The sequence below is a fragment of the Dichotomopilus funicola genome (assembly GCF_033296635.1).
Source record: "Dichotomopilus funicola strain CBS 141.50 unplaced genomic scaffold C8A04scaffold_9, whole genome shotgun sequence".
NCBI lineage: Eukaryota > Fungi > Ascomycota > Sordariomycetes > Sordariales > Chaetomiaceae > Dichotomopilus > Dichotomopilus funicola.
The window spans coordinates 246255-266562 of NW_026944030.1; the positions used below are offsets into that span (position 1 = coordinate 246255).

The window sequence follows — 20308 nt, forward strand, 5'->3', positions numbered from 1 at the left end:
TCTTTTTTCTCAACTCTAGTAATAATAACAGTCTACGATCCTGAGACGTATCATCTCGCTTTTCCAACAGTCCGTGATAGCCATACCTACTTACTCAAAGACCTTATATAAAGCATCTACAACCACCCCAACCGCTTCCATATATAACTCCCCCCACCGCACAACGCCGTAGCCCCCGTAAACGCAATCAACCCGCCATACCCACTCCCATACCCCCCAAACGCTTCGCCCTGCCACGGCATGCCCTTGACCAACACTTCGCTGAGCGGGCCCGAGATGACATTGCCGACGCCGCGGCCCATGGCCAAAAAGGCGAAGACCATGCTTGGGTCGGCCAGTTTGCCGTGATCGTCCCTCGGGCTGTCCTCGTTGTTGTCTTCTGATAATTCCACCGTTTCACCGCGCCGCCCTTGCTGGGTGATATCGTTCATGACTCCCGGCCAGGCGGAGGTGTATGACCCGGCGAAGAACCCGTACACAATACAGAAGAGGTAGAGCACGGGTAGGTTGACTGATAGACCCCACAGCAGGAGCGTACCGGCACCGGCGCCCAGAGCAGATACCATGAAGCACCGCGTGACGTCCAACCGGTCGATCAGCCAGCCCATGGCCACACATCCAGCCCAGCTGGCAACGTTGACGAGCATCATGGCGATGACGGAGGGGACGGGGCTGGCGCCGAGGACGACGCGGGCGTAGGAAGGGAGATAGATACCCGGGAGGAAGAACCCGACGGCCTCGGCGACGTTGAAGAGCTGGTAGAGGGCGAAGCGGCGTTCCATGACGAAGCGGAGGGAGTACGGGCGGGCGCGGGTGGTGGCGTTGGCCGGGGTGATGGGCAGGCGGGGACGGAGGAAGAAGCTGAGCGGGGCGGTTAGGGCGAAGACGACGCAGGCGAAGACGCGGAGGGTGGTGGGGTGACCCCAGGCGGTGAGCATGCGTTGGAGGATGAGGGGGAGGATGACGCCGGAGAGGCCGGTGGCAGACCACATGATGCCGAAGGCGAGGCCGCGGCGGGCGACGAACCATTGCTCGAGGTAGACGATGCAGGAGGCGTAGGCGATGCCGCCGCCGACGGCGTAGAGGACGCCTTGGGTCGCGATGAGTTGGGGCACGGTGGTGGCGAAGGAGGAGAGGGCTAGGGATAGGCACATGATGAGGAGGCCGAGGAGGGTGCTGTGGCGGGCGGCGCGCGGGAAGAGCCGGTGGGCGTACATGACCAGGGGCGCGGACAGGTACATTATGCCCATGGCGCAGGTGCCGATGGTGGGCAGGTTGGCGGCGTTGGTGAAGGGCTCATGGGTGGAGTAGTAGTCTTGGAAGACGCCGAAGCAGTAGGTGAAGCCTAAAGTCTTGGTCAATGGAATTGTACACGGAAAAAAGAGAGGGAGAAATACCCCAGACAAGAGCCTCGACCATGAAGCAGGCAAAGAGAAAGAGGTAGGCGTCCTTGCCGCGGTCCACCTGGGGCAGACTGGCCATCTGGTGTTCGGGCTCACGGCCTTCTTCGGGTTGATGTTCACTGCCAATACTGCGTGGGCTGCCCTCAAAGGCGTGCAGCTCCATGGCCGTGGTGGTCGACACGTCGGGGCCCATGGTGGTGTTTGTGGCCGAGTACTATCTAATTGAATGGATAGTAACGAAGTGGTTGAAGCTTTGGAAGTAAAGAAAAAGTCAAGTCCTTTAAACTTGGTCAAACCCCACTCTCATCCAACGTCCATCTTGGCTTGCTTGGGGATACTTCGGAGATAACAAACTTAGCCATTGAGACGAAAGGAACGGCTCCATCACGCCCTTGTCGCAACATTGAGCGACGTCTATTGGCCAATGAGAGGCGGTGTGAGAGAGAAGCGCGTTGCATACTTGGAAACAACGACCGGTAGATTGTATGCTCAGGCCTTATCAGCTCGATCAGTAATCTATCTTTGATACTGAAGGCAGGCACGACCGAACCGTTACTCCTTGTTTGATGGCTCGAGTAGAATTCAATGGGCTTGTGCAGAGACGGAATTAACGTTGAGTTTTTACTAGGTCACCCATTGACAAGCCCTCTTATGCGACCATCCATAGCTGCATCCACGCCGTTATAATCCTCATTTGAGCCAGGCCGACTGAACAAATTGTATCCCGTAGAAAATGTTCAGCCTTACATTGTACTTCGTACCTGCTGTTTCATTCCACAACGATTCATATCCCTTCGAGAAACAAGTTGGGGACACGCCAAGCCACTGCGGGGAATCCCTGTCAGTGGTTTGCGGGGAGCCGAGGTTCTGAAGCCTGTCATCCATGCTCTGAAACCGTCGGATTGGCCGGCCGACATTCATTCCATAACCTCGCGTCAGCCGAATCTCATTGACATCTCACACCAATTTTTGTGTTGAACATCTCCCGGCGGTCTACACCGTACAACATCCGGTTTCTCAAAGATCCAACCATTTAGACATAACCGGGAATTATCATGGCGGCCCCCATCAAACTCGAATACCAGGGCCGACTGGCCATCATCACAATTGACAACGAAAAGAAGCTGGGCGCGCTGGACCAGAGCGGCTACTATGCCATTGCGCGGTCGCTGCAGGAGATTGCGACGCACGACGAGGTGTTTATCACGTTGTTGATTGGCAAGGGGCGGTATTTTTCTGCGTAGGTTTTTTGTCTCTTGGCCATGACCACTCATCTCTTTTAATTCATCCGATGAGCTGTTCATCTCATCCCACTCCTCATCCCATCTGTCCCGTCGCCCATCCCCCAATCCACATCACGAAATCTAAACTGATAACTCTCCCAGCGGCGCCGACGTAACCGCCCAACGCCCCACCACCACCACAGACTCCTCCCCAGATTCCCACCACTTCTGGCTCCAAAACTTCGCCGCCCTCAACCTCAACACCGCCCGGGCCTTCTACACCCACCCGAAAATCCTCATCTCCGCCCTCAACGGCCCCGTAGTCGGCCTCACCGCCGCCCTAATCGCCATGTCCGATTTCATCTACGCCGCTCCCCACACTTTTTTGCTCACCCCCTTCAGTTCGCTAGGCCTGGTAGCCGAGGGCGCGGCGTCCCGCGCGCTGGTGCAGAGGTTGGGTGTGGCTAGAGCGAATGAGGCGTTGATTATGAGTAGGCGGATTACGTGTGGGGAGTTGGTGCAGGCGGGGTTTGTTAATAAGGTTTTTGATGTTGGTAGTTCTAGTACCAGTGCTGGGCCCCAGGAAGACAAGTTCCGGACGGCGGTGTTAAAGGAGATTGATGAGCGGTTGGGGGAGCATTTGGTGGGTGAGAGTTTGTTGGGGATCAAGAAGTTGATTCGGCGGCCGGAGTTGGACGTGATGGAGGCGCAGAATGTGGCCGAGGTGTTTGCGGGGTTGGATCGGTTTGTTACGGGGGTGCCGCAGGAGCAGTTTGCGGCTATTGCGTCGGGGAAGAAGAGGCACAAGTTGTAGGCAATCTTTTACGGGGGGTTGTGTTTGTATCAATGGCTGTTATTTACATTGATACCTGGGCCTGTGCTGTACAATACGTAAATACCATTCCCTTAAACAAGCAACGCAAACAACAAACTAGTCCGCTTGAAATAGTCCCGCGCAGCCTTGGCCAGCCTTGTTCGAGACGCGGCATCGAGCTGAGACGCTTGGAAGACAGCCTGCTCGAGGTTCTGGGTGGTCTCTTCGGGGCCGAGGAAGAGGCGGAGGTAGTGGATGTCTAGCAGCCATTGTACCAGCAGGTCTTGGTTTTGTTTTTGGGTTTGGGTTTTGGTCTCCGGTTCCGCGTCTTTGGTCTCCTTTTCTGTCTTTTCTGTGGAAGGGGTGTTCTCTTGGCCTGGTTTTTCGGGGTTGGTCTCGTCGTCGTCGTCGTCGTCTTTGGTGTCCTTTTCACCCTTCTTCTCACTTTCCGCCTCACTCTCTTCCTCCTTCTCATCCTCATCCTCCTTCTCTCCCACATTCCTCTCTTTCTCCTTCTCATTGAGTTCCCCCAAAACCCCCATCCACCCCCCCGCCACCCTCCCCCCCAACCGTCCCCTCAACACCCCCACCGCACTCGGACTCCACAAATCCCCCCCCGCATCCCCCATCTCCCTCACCAAGTCCCTCAAAAACCGAAACACCCCCGGCGAAGGCGACGTCGGCAGTTCCCTTGTCTTTTGGTTCTCCCCTTTCTCTCCTTCACTTCCCGTTCCCGTTCCCGTTTTCGTGTGTGGCGCCTCCCAGAGCGCGCGCCCGACGACTGTTGTTCGTGCTAGGGCGACATGGATGAATTCGGTGAGGGGTTTGTCGAGGACGGTGTCGGCGAGGGCGGCGTGGAGGGAGGGCACGGCGGTTAGGCCGAAGGTGGGAGGGGAGGAGGAAGAGGGGGAGGTGGAGGAGGAGTTGGAATCGAAGTCGGGCAGGCGAGCGCGGATGTCGCGCAGGATGCGGAGGAGGTACATGGCGATGGGGCCGTTCTTCCTGGTTTTGCTATTGTCGTCGTCCCCAGTAGCAGCATGCGCCCGCCACAACGCGGTCAACTGCTCGTCCAATCGCTTAAACGCATCCCGCAATAGCCGATCCAAATACGCGCTCAGCGCCTGGGGATCGTCGCGCGAGAGTAAGCGCTGGCGTGCCTCGATGGTCGTCTCGTCTTCGATCTCGTCGCCGTCGGCATCGGCATCGTCCCAGCGTTGTCGGCGCAGCTGCTCGACTACGCGGCTGACGTCGTCGATGACGTGGAACCAGGCGCGGTACCGGGCGATGGCTTTGGATGCGGCGTCGCTGCGGCCGTGGAGACGGGCAATGACGTCTTGTGTGAATAGCGCTGCCGCTGAACCTGAGCCGGAGCTGGAACCGGTTCCAGTTGTGTTTACGGTCTGAGATAAATCCGTGTCAAGAGAAGAGACATCCCACAGGGCACGATGGCGATCGGTAACCCCCGCGTCCAGCGCAGCAGCCACTTCAGAGCCGACAAGACGCAACTTAGCCACCTTGGCCTCCAGCACCCGGCGCATATGTTTATTAAACGCATCCCGCAGCCGGTCCAACATCTCAGACGAATCAACCCCGTGCACACGGCCCCCCTCAGCAATCCACAACCTTAACACACGCGTGCGCAAGTCAACCAGCCCCGCAAACTCAGCCATCGCACCACCGCTCGCCAGCGTCTTTTCCAGCCCCTGCAGCACCACTTCGCTGCCCTTGGCCCAGCCGAACAACATGGCGCGTGCCTGCTCGCCCGAGAGGTCGTCGTGTCGCAGGAAGGGCGTGAAGAACTGGATTGCGTCGCCGCACCATCGCTGGTAGATGTCCAGTCGCAGACCTTCCATTTGCCGCAGTGCTGCGTCGTCCAGCAGCCGGGTCTGTTTGAGCGCGAGTAGGGCGTCGGCGAGCCGGGAGGGGACGAGGGTTTGCACGTCGAGGAGGGTCTTGGTGTATAGGCCCAGGGCGCGGAGGACGTCGTCTGGGTTGCGGGGGTGTGTTGCTGTTTTTGTCGGTGTTTTGGTGTCTTCATCATCAGACTCCTCCTCCTGTTCCAACTCAAGCGCATCCGAAATCGCCTTAGCCCGCACCCTTAGCAAATGCGCCAACACGTCTCTCGCGCCCGAGCTTGTCGCTAGACTGTACGCCTCCAGCGCACGGAGCACATCCCCGCGCTTCATGGCCTTGTCGCTGCCGCTGCGCAGCACGGCGTCGATACTCCGGGCCAGTCGTGCGCGGTGCACGCCCTCGAGGGCTTTCCTCGCCGTGTCCACCCTGCTGCTGCTGTTGTTGCTGTCCTTCTCGCTTGTGTTTGTGCCGCTGGTATCAGCCAAACTCTTAACCAACAACCTCCCCAAAACATACAACCTCGCCGCCAGCACCAGTCTATCGCCTCTACTCCTCTTCCCTTCGGTCTCATTCCCACCCCCGCTCCTCCTCAAAACAACCCCCAGCCCCAACAAAACCCCCTCCAACAACCTCTCCCTCGCCACCTGTCCCATCTCCTTCCCTCTTCCCCCACTGCCCCGTTTATAACCCCCACGCTCATGATAATTCCCCCTCCCAGCATCATAACTCTCCCCCCCCACCATCCCCCTTAACAAACCCCCTCAAACTCCCCACCTTCCCCCTCACAACCCCACTCCCACAGCGTGCCCCCATCCCGCCCAGCGCAACCACTAGTCCTTCTGCTTCGCGTCGCATGGAGACGATGGTGTCTGCTGTACCCAGCAATTCGCGATAGGCCCCGCCGACGCGGGTGCGGAGACGGGAATCGGCGGAGGCGGAGTGGGAGAGGAGGGCGGTGTGGATGAGCCGGATTTGGGGGAGGGTGTAGTTGGGGATGGGGGATTTACTGGTGCTTTTGGGAGGGTGGTCGGAGGGATTGGGGGTGGATTTGGGAGTGGAATTGGGATTGGGCGTGGGATGCGGGGAGTGGTGCAGGGTTGGGTCGGAGGAGAAGAGGGCGGCGGAGGAGGGGAGGGAGAGGAGGTCGAGGTTTGGGGGGAGTTGGGACATGGTTGTTGTTTCTGTTGTGTTGTTTTTCGGGGGCTTATTCCCTTTTTCCTTATTATTTCCCGATTTCGTAATGTATTAACCCCCCAGCGAATGCCGCGCTTAACTATCGGCTGCTGTAGTCATTGGAGTTCGAAGCGATCGTGGTTTGTCGGGCCGTGGGCTCTGTCGTGGTGGTGGTACAATTGTCGATGATTGTTGATTGCTGGTTGTTGTTAAGCTGAGGTCAAGCTGTGAGCTGGCTGGAATTCATCAAATTGCGACCCTAACCCTGGTTCTTGAATATTCCTGCCCCACTATCAAGTCGCAACTTCCCATTTATGACTTGCTAAATTCCTTCTCAACGACGGAATAACTAACGTTCTAGCAGAGTGCTGAGTTTTTACTATGGATACATACCCACCTACTGGTCTTTGAGTCTTTCGAGATAGCTCTCGAGAGCCGGCGGATTGATTATGTTCCCTGTAGCTTTCCGTTGAATTGGAACCACTTCTCAACTCGGGTACTGCTTGATCTCATGAACCGGGGATAAGCGTCAATTACTCATCAAGTCCGGTGGAGGCCGACAACTTCGGAAGGCGCGATTGCCCCGCCCCCACCATAATCCCATGCCGGAATGGCGTGCAGGTGGTCTTGATTGTCCTGTACTGTCCATAGTATTCTCCGGGTTAGACCTGCTTTCAAATCACCCGGATTCGGGTCCATTTCGGGTCCATATAACGGACCCACTCGGGATATCCTAAAACACTCTGTCATCTCATCTCATCTTTTTCACCTTCACCACAACTCTCATATCACCACAACCTAAACCTCCTGAACTATATTTTCATACTCTTATTTTAATTTCCTCATCCATAAACTCAAGAAAATGCCCATCCCCTCGCTCCCCCTCCTCCCCCCCGACACCTCCCACCTCACCCAAAAATACGGCCGCGAAACCGCCAACTACTTCTCCGGTAGTCCCCTCAACCGACTCTCCTTCCTGCGCGCCGACCCCGTCTTTTTGCGCTCCGCCTTCGCCCACCCCTCCACCCGTTTCCTCCTCCTCAACAACCTCGCCCCGCTGGTACGTGCCGACGATGACCGGGCCACGCTGGCGTTTGCGCGCGTCGCGGATGTAGTACCCCTCGTGGGCACGGCGGAGGAGAGGTTTGGAAAGAGTGAGGAGGAGATGGTGAAGGGGTTTGATTCCGGGAGGGAGGAGGTGGGGGTGGTGTTTTTGGGGGTTGATGAGGGGGGGTTGGTGGAGGAACGGGATGGGAAGGATGGGAAGGATGGGAAGGAGGAAGAGGGGTTTGGGTATAGAGATTTTAGGGGGGCGCCGTATTTTGCGGTGGATGTTACGCCGCGCGGGGGGAAGGCGGGTGCTGCGGAGGAGTTGATTGATAAGGTTAAGGGGAGGGGACATGTGTTTCATGATAACTCGCCGAGGCATATGGGGTTGGTTGCTGGTCATGGTGAGTTTCTCTCTTTCTGTTTCTTTCTCTCCTTGATATCCATTCACAAGGATGTTTAAGCTAACGAACGAAAGCCGCCCTCTACGGCCAAGCCCGCGCGCTAATCGACTGGAACACGCGCACCCCCTTCTGCGCCCAATGCGGCCAACGCACCCTCTCCGTCCACGCCGGCACCAAGCGCATCTGTCCGCCGACCGACACCAACCCGTCCGCCGGCCCCCGCCTCCCCTGCGCCACCCGCGGCGTCGTCTCCAACCACAGCTTCCCGCGCACCGACCCCACCGTGATCATGGCCATCCTCAGCGCGGACGGCACGCGTGTCCTCCTCGGCCGCCAACGCCGCTGGCCCGCCGACTGGTACAGCACCTTAGCCGGGTTCCAAGAGCCCGGGGAATCGATCGAGGAAGCCGTGCGGCGCGAGGTGTGGGAGGAGAGCGGGGTGCGTGTCGGGCGCGTGGTGCTGCATAGTTCGCAGCCGTGGCCGTTTCCGGCGAGTTTGATGATTGGGGCGATTGGGCAGGCGGTTGCGGCGGGGGAGGATCCGAAGGCGGAGGAGATTTATCTGGGGCATGATGCGGAACTGGAGAGTGCGAAGTGGTTTGCGCTGGAGGAGGTACGCGAGGCGTTGGCCAAGGGGACGAGTAATTTGGGCGAGGGCGCGCCGGAGGGACACAGGGAGGGGGCGTTGAGGTTGCCGCCGCAGACGGCGATTGCGAATCGGTTGATTTCGGCGGTGGTCGAGGGGGGGTGGGTTGTGTCGAGGATTTAGTAAGGATTTAGTCTAGGGATTTAGTCTAAGGATAGAGAGTGTAATAGATTACCATCTTGTACTACCCGCCGTACTGTACCGTATGTATGTCTCAGCACAGCCACATCAATACAAGGCCCTCTGTAATCGAGTCTGTATCAGTTCAGGTTGATATCAACCTGTGGATGTATGCATCGGTTGAATCAGCTGTGTATGTATGCCTCAGTTGACAGTTGACAGTTGACTAGTCTCTATCATGCTCGTTACTCTATCCAACGCGGAAACAAGCCCCTTCTACATCCTCAATGCGGGCAGTACGTATCGTACCAGACGGCCATGCAACAAAATAGACCATGGAGTCTAACCAACACCAAACGCGGACAGCTAGACAGAAAATCAAGTAAAAAGGGAGTAAAAATTGAGAACAGAAGTACAAGGCTAGTCAGGTCATTCCCAGACAAACAAACCCCAAACTGAACACCCCCAAGCACCATCAACCATAAACACCATCACCCATCACTCATCAACCAACTCAACACAGCCGAGTAAATCAACCAACACCGAATAAACAATTACCCCCGCTCAACATACACCGGAATCCCATACACCACGGCCGCCGCAGCCGTCACAAACCGAAACCGACACCTCCCCCTAGCCGTAGCCACCGCCTCCACCAAACTCGCCCGTCCATACTCTTCTTTTGTCTCCTTCCCCTTCCCCTTATCTCCCTTCTTCCCCCCTCTCTTCCCATCATCCCCCTTCCCAAAAGTCCCCCTCGGCTAAATCCCCCACGACCCCCCCCCCCCACCGATCCACATCCCGATCCGTCACATCCCACAGCGTCCCCACAACAGCAGGACACCCCGCCATCAAATAATTCCACACCGGTCCCGCAGGCTCAAACTCGCCGTTGTCTGATAACGCGGCAGACGAACAACCCATGAGCAACACTGTGGCGCGACAGCGCGGGTCGAGACGCCGGATGGTGCGGCCGCGGATGTATTGAGCCCCGGAGCCGTGGCCGAAGTAGAGGAGGAGGGGGGAGGACGTGAGGGCGAGGGCGAATTCGGGTTCTGTGGGGGGGCGGGTGAGGATGGAGGTCCAGGGTGCTGGGGGGGGGTCTGTTGGGGAAGAGGTGGTGGTAGATTGGGAGGAAGAGGAGAGACTGGCGAGGGGCTGGGCAAAGGTGGCTTGGGTGGAGGTCAGGTCGCCGGAGGGATTGAGGATGTAGGTGCCGCCTTCGCTGGGGGAGATGTAATGGCCGGGTCTTTGTTTCTCCCTAGGCTTCTTCGTGCTGCCGTTCTTGTTGTTATTAGAGTTGTTGAGACCACCAGCCTCCCGCCGATCAAGCAGCAACCTCCGCAAACACGCAAGCGAAGGCAAACGCGAGACAGCCAAGCCCCGCATACACGGCAGTGATTCCCACGGAAACACGTGCAGCGCCTTGTCCAGCAAAAGTATCGTATGCGTCGTCTTCCCATCTCCTCCTTTCCCCCCCTCATCTCCCCCCTCTTTCTCATCCTCATCACTCCCCTCGTGACGTTCATCATCACCCACCCCCGCCCAATACGCCCTCAACGCATCCATCGTCGCAACAGCCATCCCATCAAACGCAATCTCATCATACGCATTCCTTTCCCCGTGAAACTGCAGGATATCCACCACAAAATACAACAAATCGGTCAACTCCTCGTCAAAGTCACACCCCGGCCGCGACGCATCGCCTAATCCGATGAACAGCTCCAGTACGTTGGGATCTAGCGTCGCTTTCTTCGTCTCTCCCCCCCTTGACCCTGACCCTCCGGAAGCAGAAGAGGAAGAAGCAGAAGCAGCCTTCTTCCCCCTCCCCACCTGCCGACGCGAAGGGAGATACTGATCCAAAACAGCCACAAAATCCCGCTGGAACCTTGCCAAGTGCCTTGCCCGCCGTGCGTGCTGCGAAAAGATCCCGCGGAACCCCCCCAGCCAGATCTGCTCGATATTTTCTAGCAGGGCGCCCAGACGTGTATCGAGGGCTTCGCGTTCGGCCCACCATGCTGCGCGGGCGTCTGCTCCGTTTTTCTCTCCCCCTTGGCTGGTAGGGGCAGAGGAACTAAAGGAGACAGGCCCCTTAGCCTCATGACAAGTCCGATTAATCCCCCCGATAATCTCCAGCAGCTCCGCCCTGCCCTGCACAAAATCAAAGACATCGCTGTCCGCGTCGCGGGAGGAAGCACGTTCCAGCGGCAGACGTAGAACAAAAGGGGTTTGCCCGGCTTGGAACTTGGTGATGCACAGGTCGTGGGTGTCGTTTTCGCCGAGGGAGAGGGAGAGGGACAGGACGTTCCAGCTGGAGGGGACTAGGTCGATGTAATCCCGCTGGATGCGGTGGAGGTCTAGGGTAAAGCCGAGACTGGAACGGCGGGGGCCACCTGCTCCTGTTGTAGAGGGGAGGAGGGTTGATGGCCAGGTATCGCTGGAAGATGAACTGCTATTGGTGTTCTTCTCCTGTGCTAAGGCCCGGCGTTCCCGACGCCAGGTTAAGTTGCGCGCCAGCTCGACAGAGTACGAGGTCTGCGCGCTGCTGGGATGGGATTCCGCTTCGGTAATCGTCTTGCCCGGCCTGGTCTTGCCCGACGTGGCGGCAAGGAACAACCCGACATTCTGCAGCATGCCCGAGATGCGGTGCACCAGACTGGCGTCCCCGCGCAGGGCGGCCACGGCGTGGGCGTCGAGGAGGTACTCGTGGGCTTCGCGCAGGTGGTCGACGTACTGCGACCCTAACCCTGGTTTCTTGGCCCCCGAGACTAGTCGTGTCCCTGCTGCAGACCCTAACCCTGGTCCACCCCTTCCCCTGACCACTGTCCCTGGCGTCCCTGGGGATCCTATCAACCCTGATTCGCCGACATCACCCACGGCCGGAAAGGAAATAGTCGAATCCTGGATAACAGAAAACACCGGGTCCTCGGCCATCTGTTCCATGCTCATGCCCAGCAGACACGACGCCATGGCGACCGCAGGGAGGACATCCGACGTCGAGACGGTGGCTGTTGCCGTAGTCCCTATAGAAACAGCAGCAGCAGCAGTCAGAGCGTCTTGGGCGGCGGCCCAGTCGTGCTGGCGGAGCATGGACACGGCTTTTTGCACGAGGATCGACGCGCGGAGTTGGGCGAGTTGCGTGTTTGCTTGTGTGGTCGTCTCTTGTGTCGGTGTCGCAACGGGAGCTGGAGCTTGAGCTGTTGCTGTTGTGGTTGCTGTCTTGGCTGTTGCCTTGGCCGTTTTCCTAACCGCAGTCTTTCCCGCTCTAGCCGGAGTCTTGACCGTCTTTCGTTTGACCGGCTTCTTCGTCTGCTGCTGCTGTTGTTCCGAAATAGCAAGCTTTGCCATCTTAGTCTGGACCTCGTCCTCGTCCTGCGTGCCAGCCAATCCCTCAACCATCCCCTCAGCCCGCTCCAACACCGCCCTCGCGCCTTCAACATCCCCTTGCCGCAAATACATCTCCCCCACGCGACACGCCAACGCAGCCGTCACATACCCCCCTTTCCCTTTCCCCCCATCCTCACCCAAGCCACCCCCATCCCCAGATTCACCCCCAGAAAGCCCCAACAACCCCACAGCCTCCCTAACCAACCCCCCAGCACGATCCCTCTCCCCCTCGCCAGCCCGCCACAACAACCCCGCCATCCACACCGCACACTCGGCGCGATACACATCCGACCGCACGGCGTCGGCCATCTTGCGGGCCTGTTCGGCATAGTACATGGTCTCCTGGAACATGCCTAGGTGCGCGTACAGGGCGGAGAGACGGAGGACGGCGCGGTAGAGGGGGGGGAAGAGGCGCCAGAGGAGGGGGGTGGAGTCTGGTTCGTTATTTGTGGCGGGTTGGAGGGAGGAAAAATCGATGGTTTGGTTGTCGTCTGCTGGACGACTGTGTTCCTCGATGATCTTGGGTTTGGACGTGAAACCAGACTCAAGCTTCGTCCAAGCCTGAAACAGCCCCCTTACACTATCCCGCGCATACGCCAGCGCATGATGCGAATCCCCGCGCTCAAGCGCCAGCAGCGAGTACAGATACCCTGCATGGGACACCATCCGGCGTCGTTCAGCCCGAACATGTTTCGGCACTCGCTCAGCCGCATCAGACTTCCCAACGTCATCTACAAACGCCTGCTGCGCCCGCTGGAGATGCTCCTCCGCCTGTCTCGCCTGGCCGAGTAGGATACAGTGCTCAGCAAACGCCAGATGGAACCCGGCGCGTACTTCCCCTGACATTGCATTTTTGTCGGCTCCATTCCCAAGCACCAACAAGCCCTCCTCCACCCGCCGAAACACCCCCTCCGCCCTCTCCGCCTGACCCAAAAGTGTATACTGCAGCGCCAAATCAGCCTGCACCTCCTGTTCCCCTCTCCCCTGCACAACAACCCCCATCATCCCCGTAAGATCCCCCACCAGCTCCAGCACCCCGGCCCTTGCCGCATGTCGGCCCTGCACGCGCAAGAAATCCGCTGCTGACTCGAGGTAGGCTAGTAAACCCGGGATATCGTCGATGAGTCGTTCAAGGGCTGTTTTGTTGTGGTTTGCTGAAGCGACTAGGCCCTTCCAGATGGATACGGCCTGGTCGAGAGCGGCGCTGTTGTGGTAGGCGTCTACGGCGGAGGTGAGAGCGGTGGAGAGCGCTTGGAAGTGCGGGAGGTAGGGAGCTAGGGAGGTGTCTTGGCCGAGGGGTTTTGCTGGCTTTTTTCCTGGGGTTGATATGTCGAGAGCATCGTCGCCTAATAAACCGAGAACCTCCCTCGCGCGGGTGATATCCCCCAGCGCGGCATTCAACAGCATCAGCAGCACCCTCATCCGACGGATGGGATACCGCGCGGGGGTGTACACGGCCAATAGCGCAGCCACGACGGGGTGGTCCAGTCCGATGTCTTGTTCCAGTCCTGCTCCTTTCTCTTCCCCGTCCCCGGCAAGAGACAAAACAAACCGCACCCAATGCTCCCACACCGCTGCTCGCTGTTCTTCGCTCGATATCTCCCCTTCATCGTCTAACTCCCCTGTCCAATCTACCCAGCCGCCTGGCATAGCCATCTGCCCTTTCGCAATGCCCCCCAGCGCCCTCCCCAACGCTTCAACTTCCACCTCGGTGTCGGTAGTTCCCCCAGCCCAGATCACAGCAGGCGAAACCGACCTCAACCGCCTAGCCACAGAAACCAATACCCCATCCTCGACTAGCGTCCGCCGAATCCCCTGCAGTGCGGCCAACGCCTCGTCTGCACGCCCCAGGGATCGGCACATTTCCGCCATACGCTCCAGTTTGAGAGTAAGCTGGGCTTTGGACCGTTCGGCGCGGGGCCGGTGGCGGACTGCATCGATTGAGTGCCGCAGGGCGCGGAGGGCGTCTCTTTTACTGTTTTTGGCATCACCGTCCGTAGTTGATGGTTGTTGGCGTAGAGACGTGTATTGGAGGTAGTAAAAATGTGAGATTTTGACGTGATATGACGATGCCGGGGCAGAAGTCGCAGACTCCGATGCGGAAGAGGTGTACTGCAGCAGCGTGAGACAATCCCCCAGCACGGCATCCATCAATTCCCACTGCAACCGACCCTGGTCAAGCCCCGTTTTGATCGTCAAAAACGCCGAGTCGAGTAAGTGTGGGAGATACGGCCGGACTAGCTGGCGGCGTTGGTCATAGCGGAGGATCTCTTTTGTTGTTGTTGTTGTTGTTGTTGTTGTTGTTGTGTCTTTACCGTCTTTGGATTGTGACTTGGGGTCTGGCGGTTTGCCGAGCCAGCGTAGACAGAACCGTGGACACTGTAGGATGAACGTCTCCAGCTGGTTTTGCGTGTCCCCTCTGACTTCGCCGCCTTCTTTGGCCATCGCCAACAATAACTGCATCCCCGCCTTGCGCACCGCACACACCTGCGTCAGCAGCTCGTCCAGTTCCCCCGAGTCACCCCGCAACGGGCCCTGAATGCCGTCAACCACCTGCTTCAGCAGTCCCAACGCCGTATCCGAGAGACTGTCAGCCCCAGACTCCGACGCAGACCCCGCCTGCTTGAGAAACAACACCAACCGCTGCGCAGCCACAGCACACATCTTCGCCACCGACTCACCCGTCGGTCCGTGGTCCAGCGCATCCTGCAACTTTTCCGCCCAGCCCAGGGCGTCTGCAATCTGCCCCGCATCCCGCGCCAGAGCGAGAAGCGTCTGATAGATACCCGCCAGCGGCTGTTTCGATCCCTTGGCCGGTTGAAACCCTTGTTTTTGTGAGAGCAGCATCTTTTCAACCCGTGCAAACCCCTCCGCGCACGGGGCATAACTCGACCGGGGGCTCTCTGAGGTCCGGCGGAGATATGCCGCTAGACAGCGCGAGAGGGGTAAGAGGATGTCTTTCTCGGCGTCGCCCTTGTGTTTACCGGATAGGGCCCAGCAGTGCAGCCGTGTTTCGAGGGCTAGCAGCTGCAGTTCCAGCGCTGACGCTGGGGAAACGCTGAGCCGGGTCTCTTGTCCCAGGGAATCATCCTTGCGGGCCACGCTCGGGGTGAGTGCCAGGAAGCACTGCGCTATGGTTTCCATTTGGCGGGCGAGTTTGCTTTTGTCTGCGTTGGCATCTTGGGTGGCCGCGGCGAGGAGGAGGCTGACTGGTGAGGATGGCTGGTTGAGGCGGAGATGCGGCAGCGCGGCTTCGGTGGCGGAGGGTTTTTTGGCTAGGGCGAGCACACGTAGGATTTGGAGCTGCGTGCTAACTACCAGCTGCAGCAGCGGTGGTTGACACGCTGATGTCTGCACGCTGCTGAAGTCGAGGAGCTCGGAGAACAGTTGGGCCGCGTTCTTCGGCTCCTCTGGTTTAGGTCCCTTCTTCCCGGCATCGGACGAACAAGTCAGCCCGTCCAGCCGCCTCTTCAAAATCCGCAGTTCCTTGATGGCAGTGTCTTGCAGGTTCAAACTGATCAACCTCCCAACAAGCGCTGACATGCCCGATTCTAGCTGTAACTCGGGAAGCGTAACTTTGCCCGAGGCCGGGAGCTGGCGCAGGGCTGCTAATGCCACGCGTGCGCACTCAACTGCCGATAACAAATTTGTGCTTGGTGGTGGTGTTGTCGTAGTATTTGACATCGCCGCACCGGATGCCGTCCGAGAGGGCGATCGCGTGTTGAGAGACCGCGGCTGTAGCGGGGACATGGGCGCCGAACTCGACCGCCGGAGTGCAGCTCTCGCGCCGGCTGATTTGCCGGTCCCCTCGTCGTCTTCTGTTGTTGGCCGCGACGCAGCGGGCGGAGGGACCGCCTTGGCTGCCTCGCCGAGGGCTTTAAGCGTGGCATTGACGACGTGGGTGGCCAGAGACGCCTTTTCGCGTGTGGATAGCCCGGATTCGGTCGCTGTTGGTGTCGGCGTGGGAGCGGCCCGGGCGCGTCGTGAGGGGGCCCTGGAGACCGTGGTGTTGGTCCTCGGTCGTCGGGTGGTGGCCTTGCTTCCGGGCCGGGAGTTGGGTGCGGACGTGTTGTCGTCGGTTGTTGCGGAGTCGTCTTTTGGGGGGAGGAGTAGGCCTTTGAGGAGAGCTGAGGTTGCTGGCGTGCAGGTCGCGACGGATCCGACTGCGCTGCGGATTGCGTCGGCCTGCGCTTGGAGGTCCATTGTGATATGTGGCCGTGGTATCGTGTCGTCGTATGTTCGTGTCGTCGTATGTTCGTGTCGTGTCGTCGTAGTGTCGTGGATGCTATGCTTTCGTGACCCGTATCATCGCTGATTGAGTCTGTTTTTTTCGTTGCAATATTTTGTTTGTTTCCGTCCGCGCCGAGGTATCCAAAGAAACAAGCAAATAGCCACGCAACCAAGCACCTCAGGTCAAAATCCACCGTCGAATTACTGTACAGTTGAACTGATCTCAAATTATGCCGAATGGAGTTCAATTCCCGATTCGCGTGGTTCGGGCCGCGCCAGGCAGGAACCACTCAACCACTGCAGGGCCTGACAGGGCTAGCAGGCTGTCCCAATGCGGTGTTGACCCCACCGCAAAATGGCACGTTTCTGTTGGCACGGCAACAGTGAACAGGGACCCACTTGCCTGCCGAAGATCTTGCGACAAATGTCCGATCGCTTTTCCGTTGCAAAGTTTTAGTGGGGCCGCAGCGCAAACGACACCTCGACGGCCAAATCGACGGCCAAATCGACGGCCAAACTGGACGACAACTACAAGAACGACACTGACGATCGAGCTCCCAGTTGGTTTACAGCTTCCAAACAGCCATGAACCGACTCGCCCCCCGTGCGCTCCGAGCGCCAACCCTCCAACCCCTCCGCTCCAACACCCTCCCTCTCACCTTCGCCCGACTCGCGCTCACACGACCCAACACCCGCCCCCTCAGCACAGTCGCCGAAGTCTCCTTCTGGAAATCCCTCGTCCCCAAACCCCTCCGCACCTGGACGATCCCCTGGTTTGGCAAATCCAAGTCTAAATCAAAATCCGCCGCTAAACCCCAAGGCTGGAACCCCGCGACCTTTTTTATTTTTATCTTCCTGTTCATCGGCTCCATGTCCATCCAGATGATCTCGCTGCGCAAGGACTTTGCCACTTTTATGCGCCAGTCTGATGTGCGTATTGGTCTGCTGCGGGAGGTGGTTGAGAAATTGCAGCGCGGGGAGGAGGTGGATGTGGAGAAGGCGTTGGGCACGGGGGATGCGGAGAAGGAGGTTTTGTGGGAGCAGGGTGGGTGATTTTCTGTCTCTTATCTCTGTCTCTTTTCTATGGTTAGGCGTAGAGTTTGTGTGGAGTGCTGACGAGATGCAGTCCTGAAAGAGATTGAGCGCGAGGACGCGGCCAAGAGCCAGCGCAAGAAGCCGGCCGAGCCTGCACCGACGACGCCTGTAAAAGCAGAAGCGCATACGGAAGAACCCCGGAGACAGATGCAGAGCACCCTCGCGAGCAAGGGCTTCTTTTGAGCGGGCAGTGTTGAAGGTCTTGGAAGTCTAGTTGCCGGGACTACGATTACCGGACTACGATTACCGGTCTAGGACAACATATCCTTAAACACGTTCTCCCCCCGAGACGACTCGGCCGACGGACTCCACCCCTGTCCCGACTGCTGCATCTCCCGGACCAACGCCGGCAACAGCTCATCCGTGGCCATCTCCAGCCTCACGCCCTGGCCGCCCGCCTGTCCCGGATCCAGCCCCGAGAAAAACATATCCTCGCCTCGGACGCCCCCGATATTAACCACCCCGATCGGCATGCCCCGGTCCTTGGCCCGCTTAACCAGCCGCCAAGCCGAGTACGTGGCCATCGACGTCGCGAGCACCAACAGCTTCCCGGCCCCATCAATCGCCTCCTCGGCTGCCGTCTTCACCCGGTCCGCAATACTCTCCCCAAACATAACCACCGCCGGCTTCAAAACCCCCGCATTCCCCGCCGGATGCCACGCCCCGTCATCATCCACCTCCACCCTCCCCGGCGTAACCCCATCCGCCAGCACCAACGGCCCCGTCCCCGTCCCCTTCCCCGCCGACGACGACCGCGCCAAACAAGCCGGACACGCCGGATACCGAAACGTAGTATACGGCGCCCCCGGCACCTCCACATCCCCATCCGGATTCATCCTCACCCCCCTCCGTTCCCTCTCCCTCGGATCCTCCGTCTCCAACGCCCCCGGCGCCTCCACCAACACCCCCCTCAAAAACCCTTCCCACCTCGGATTCAACCGAGCCAACTCCTTCTGAAACCCTTCCCTCTCCACCTCCCCTCCACACGTCACACACACCGCAGCCCGCAGATACCCGTGCAACTCCAACGTCGGTAGACCCGGGTGCGCGCGCGGGTGGAAGGAATCTACATTCTGCGTTATCACCCCGGACAGGAACCCCATCCCCGCCAGGTCGCGGAGCGCGTAGTGTGCCGCGTTGGGGTGGGCGTTTTGGAGCGTGGACCAGCCGAGGAAACTGCGGGCCCAGTAGCGTTGGCGGGCGGGGTGGTTGGAGACGAATTCGGGGTAGTAGATGGGGCGGTAGGTTTTGTTCACGCGGTAGGTGCCGTTGAGGCCGCGGTAGTCGGGGAGGCCGCTGGCTACGGAGAGGCCGGCGCCTGTTAGGACGACTGTGCTGCGGGGGAGGGGTGAGCCGGGGGGTTGTGATGAGCCGGGTCCTGAGTTGAGGGTTTGTGAAGATGGTGGTTGTAAGGGTAGTGGTGGAGCGTGGAGGAACTCTTGTAGAGCGGCGACGGCGCCGGGGAGGGAGCGGGCGGTCGGCGGGATGATGGATGGCGGGGGGAAGAGTTCGGTGTAGGGGATGCGCATGAGCGGTTTCTTCATTGTGTCTGTCTGACTGAGTCCGAATCTGAGACGGAGGATTCGGGATTTGAGATCGTGATGATAAATACCGAGGACGAGGAATTGGGGTTGGAATTAAGTGTAAAAATCAGTTATTTATGAATATGCCCTTATTCAGTCTATTTTCCAATTCTGCTGATGGCCGCCGGATATACATGTGGATTCGGGTTGGTGTACACTCAGCTCGTCTCGGTCTTGGTGAACGTTGGAATCGTCATGAGCGATGTCCAATTCAACTGGTCAGTGCGCATCCAGAGCTCAGTGGATCTCGGCCACGCGGTCTTCCACCCTAACCCTGGATCTAGACTCCGAGAATCCATTCCAGGTGGAGCCCAAGAGCCACGCCATTGAACCCACTGTGAGTTGCGATGTCGGGCACTTGCCCACGGCAAAACCACTCTTCCTGCTGTTAATTATAGCGTCCAGTCGCCGGAAGTGGCCTGATATGAAAGAAGCCCGACGTCCAAATTCACGCCTCGGGCAACTGTGAGACACCTCTGCACACAACACGGCACGGGACCCGACTGGACTGCGGCCTCGACTCTCCGATTCACTCTTTCAGATCTCGGTCCGGCATCTTATCAATCAAACAAAAGAAAACCGTTTGCACAGCAATTGCCGAACTCCCCTGCCGCCTTGGACCTGTCGCGTGGGAGGGTCAATTCACCAATTCATCCCAAATTCCCGAATTCATGTTTTTAATTTCCCTTATTTGACACTTGTCTCCTCCCATCTTTCTTCTTTTGGGTTTTGACGCGCACGACTCATTCCCCCTCCCCGGCGCTTTTCCCCTTTTTTTTATGCCCGCACTAACGGTAACGTGCGGGCGCGGGGCTAACCTCGGCGGTGCTGGGGTGATGCGCCGCGTACTGCCGGGGCGGTTCCAGGCGGGTGTGACGACCGCTATCCATAGCAGTGCGCGTCCCAGACGGGCACGGAACCATCAACCTCCATGCGCCAGCGCCGCCCATATTAGCCACCAAGCCGGGATTCCAATAAGGACCGGGACCCAGACCCAGACCAAAACCAAGATCCCGTCGGGGACACATCACCCACAACGAACCTCCTCGCGCGCGTTAACGTTAACGTTACCACGATTGCCGAGGATTTTGGGACGGCCTTCCCCAACGTTAATACCGTCGTCGTCTGTCTCGTTGTCCTCTTATTTGGCGTCTTCGTCGGTGCGCGTCTTCCAGACTTTCTCCCCGTCACGCGCCTTTACGAATCGCATGCGCCGTGCGCTGCAGCAGCAACCTTCACCACACGCGAGTTTGTCTGTATCCCCGTCACCATTGTCGCCATTGGCCCCATTGACCTCGACCTCGACGACCCCAACCTCGACGACCCCAA

At 58.7% G+C, this 20308-nt stretch overlaps 7 protein-coding genes across 7 annotated transcripts; 3 read left to right on the top strand and 4 right to left on the bottom strand.

The window, feature by feature from the left end:
* Window positions 1–116: 116 nt before the first annotated feature.
* On the bottom strand, window positions 117–1596 carry C8A04DRAFT_25831 (monocarboxylate transporter 10; the record flags this gene model as incomplete). The annotated part of the gene is made up of 2 exons (XM_062779705.1): window positions 117–1345; window positions 1398–1596. The coding sequence occupies 2 exons, from the start codon at window positions 1594–1596 to the stop codon at window positions 117–119; spliced, it is 1428 nt and encodes a 475-aa protein (XP_062639695.1).
* Window positions 1597–2458: 862 nt separating this feature from the next.
* Window positions 2459–3440, top strand: C8A04DRAFT_25832 (ClpP/crotonase-like domain-containing protein; the record flags this gene model as incomplete). The annotated part of the gene is made up of 2 exons (XM_062779706.1): window positions 2459–2643; window positions 2789–3440. The coding sequence occupies 2 exons, from the start codon at window positions 2459–2461 to the stop codon at window positions 3438–3440; spliced, it is 837 nt and encodes a 278-aa protein (XP_062639696.1).
* Window positions 3441–3532: 92 nt separating this feature from the next.
* C8A04DRAFT_9916 (uncharacterized protein) lies at window positions 3533–6464 on the bottom strand (the record flags this gene model as incomplete). The annotated part of the gene is made up of 3 exons (XM_062785682.1): window positions 3533–3808; window positions 3938–5846; window positions 6022–6464. The coding sequence occupies 3 exons, from the start codon at window positions 6462–6464 to the stop codon at window positions 3533–3535; spliced, it is 2628 nt and encodes an 875-aa protein (XP_062639697.1).
* Window positions 6465–7329: 865 nt separating this feature from the next.
* On the top strand, window positions 7330–8687 carry C8A04DRAFT_25835 (NUDIX hydrolase domain-like protein; the record flags this gene model as incomplete). Its single annotated transcript, XM_062779707.1, has 2 exons — window positions 7330–7918; window positions 7993–8687. The coding sequence occupies 2 exons, from the start codon at window positions 7330–7332 to the stop codon at window positions 8685–8687; spliced, it is 1284 nt and encodes a 427-aa protein (XP_062639698.1).
* A 551-nt stretch (window positions 8688–9238) lies between these two features.
* Window positions 9239–16274, bottom strand: C8A04DRAFT_9860 (peptidase family C50-domain-containing protein; the record flags this gene model as incomplete). Its single annotated transcript, XM_062785658.1, has 7 exons — window positions 9239–9358; window positions 9459–9787; window positions 9833–10168; window positions 10220–10714; window positions 10760–12184; window positions 12236–14341; window positions 14387–16274. The coding sequence occupies 7 exons, from the start codon at window positions 16272–16274 to the stop codon at window positions 9239–9241; spliced, it is 6699 nt and encodes a 2232-aa protein (XP_062639699.1).
* Window positions 16275–16886: 612 nt separating this feature from the next.
* On the top strand, window positions 16887–17579 carry C8A04DRAFT_9824 (uncharacterized protein; the record flags this gene model as incomplete). The annotated part of the gene is made up of 2 exons (XM_062785642.1): window positions 16887–17346; window positions 17428–17579. The coding sequence occupies 2 exons, from the start codon at window positions 16887–16889 to the stop codon at window positions 17577–17579; spliced, it is 612 nt and encodes a 203-aa protein (XP_062639700.1).
* A 68-nt stretch (window positions 17580–17647) lies between these two features.
* Window positions 17648–18940, bottom strand: C8A04DRAFT_25838 (DHS-like NAD/FAD-binding domain-containing protein; the record flags this gene model as incomplete). The annotated part of the gene is made up of 1 exon (XM_062779708.1): window positions 17648–18940. One exon carries the CDS (start codon window positions 18938–18940, stop codon window positions 17648–17650), a length of 1293 nt encoding a protein of 430 aa, XP_062639701.1.
* Between the last annotated feature and the right edge of the window lie 1368 nt (window positions 18941–20308).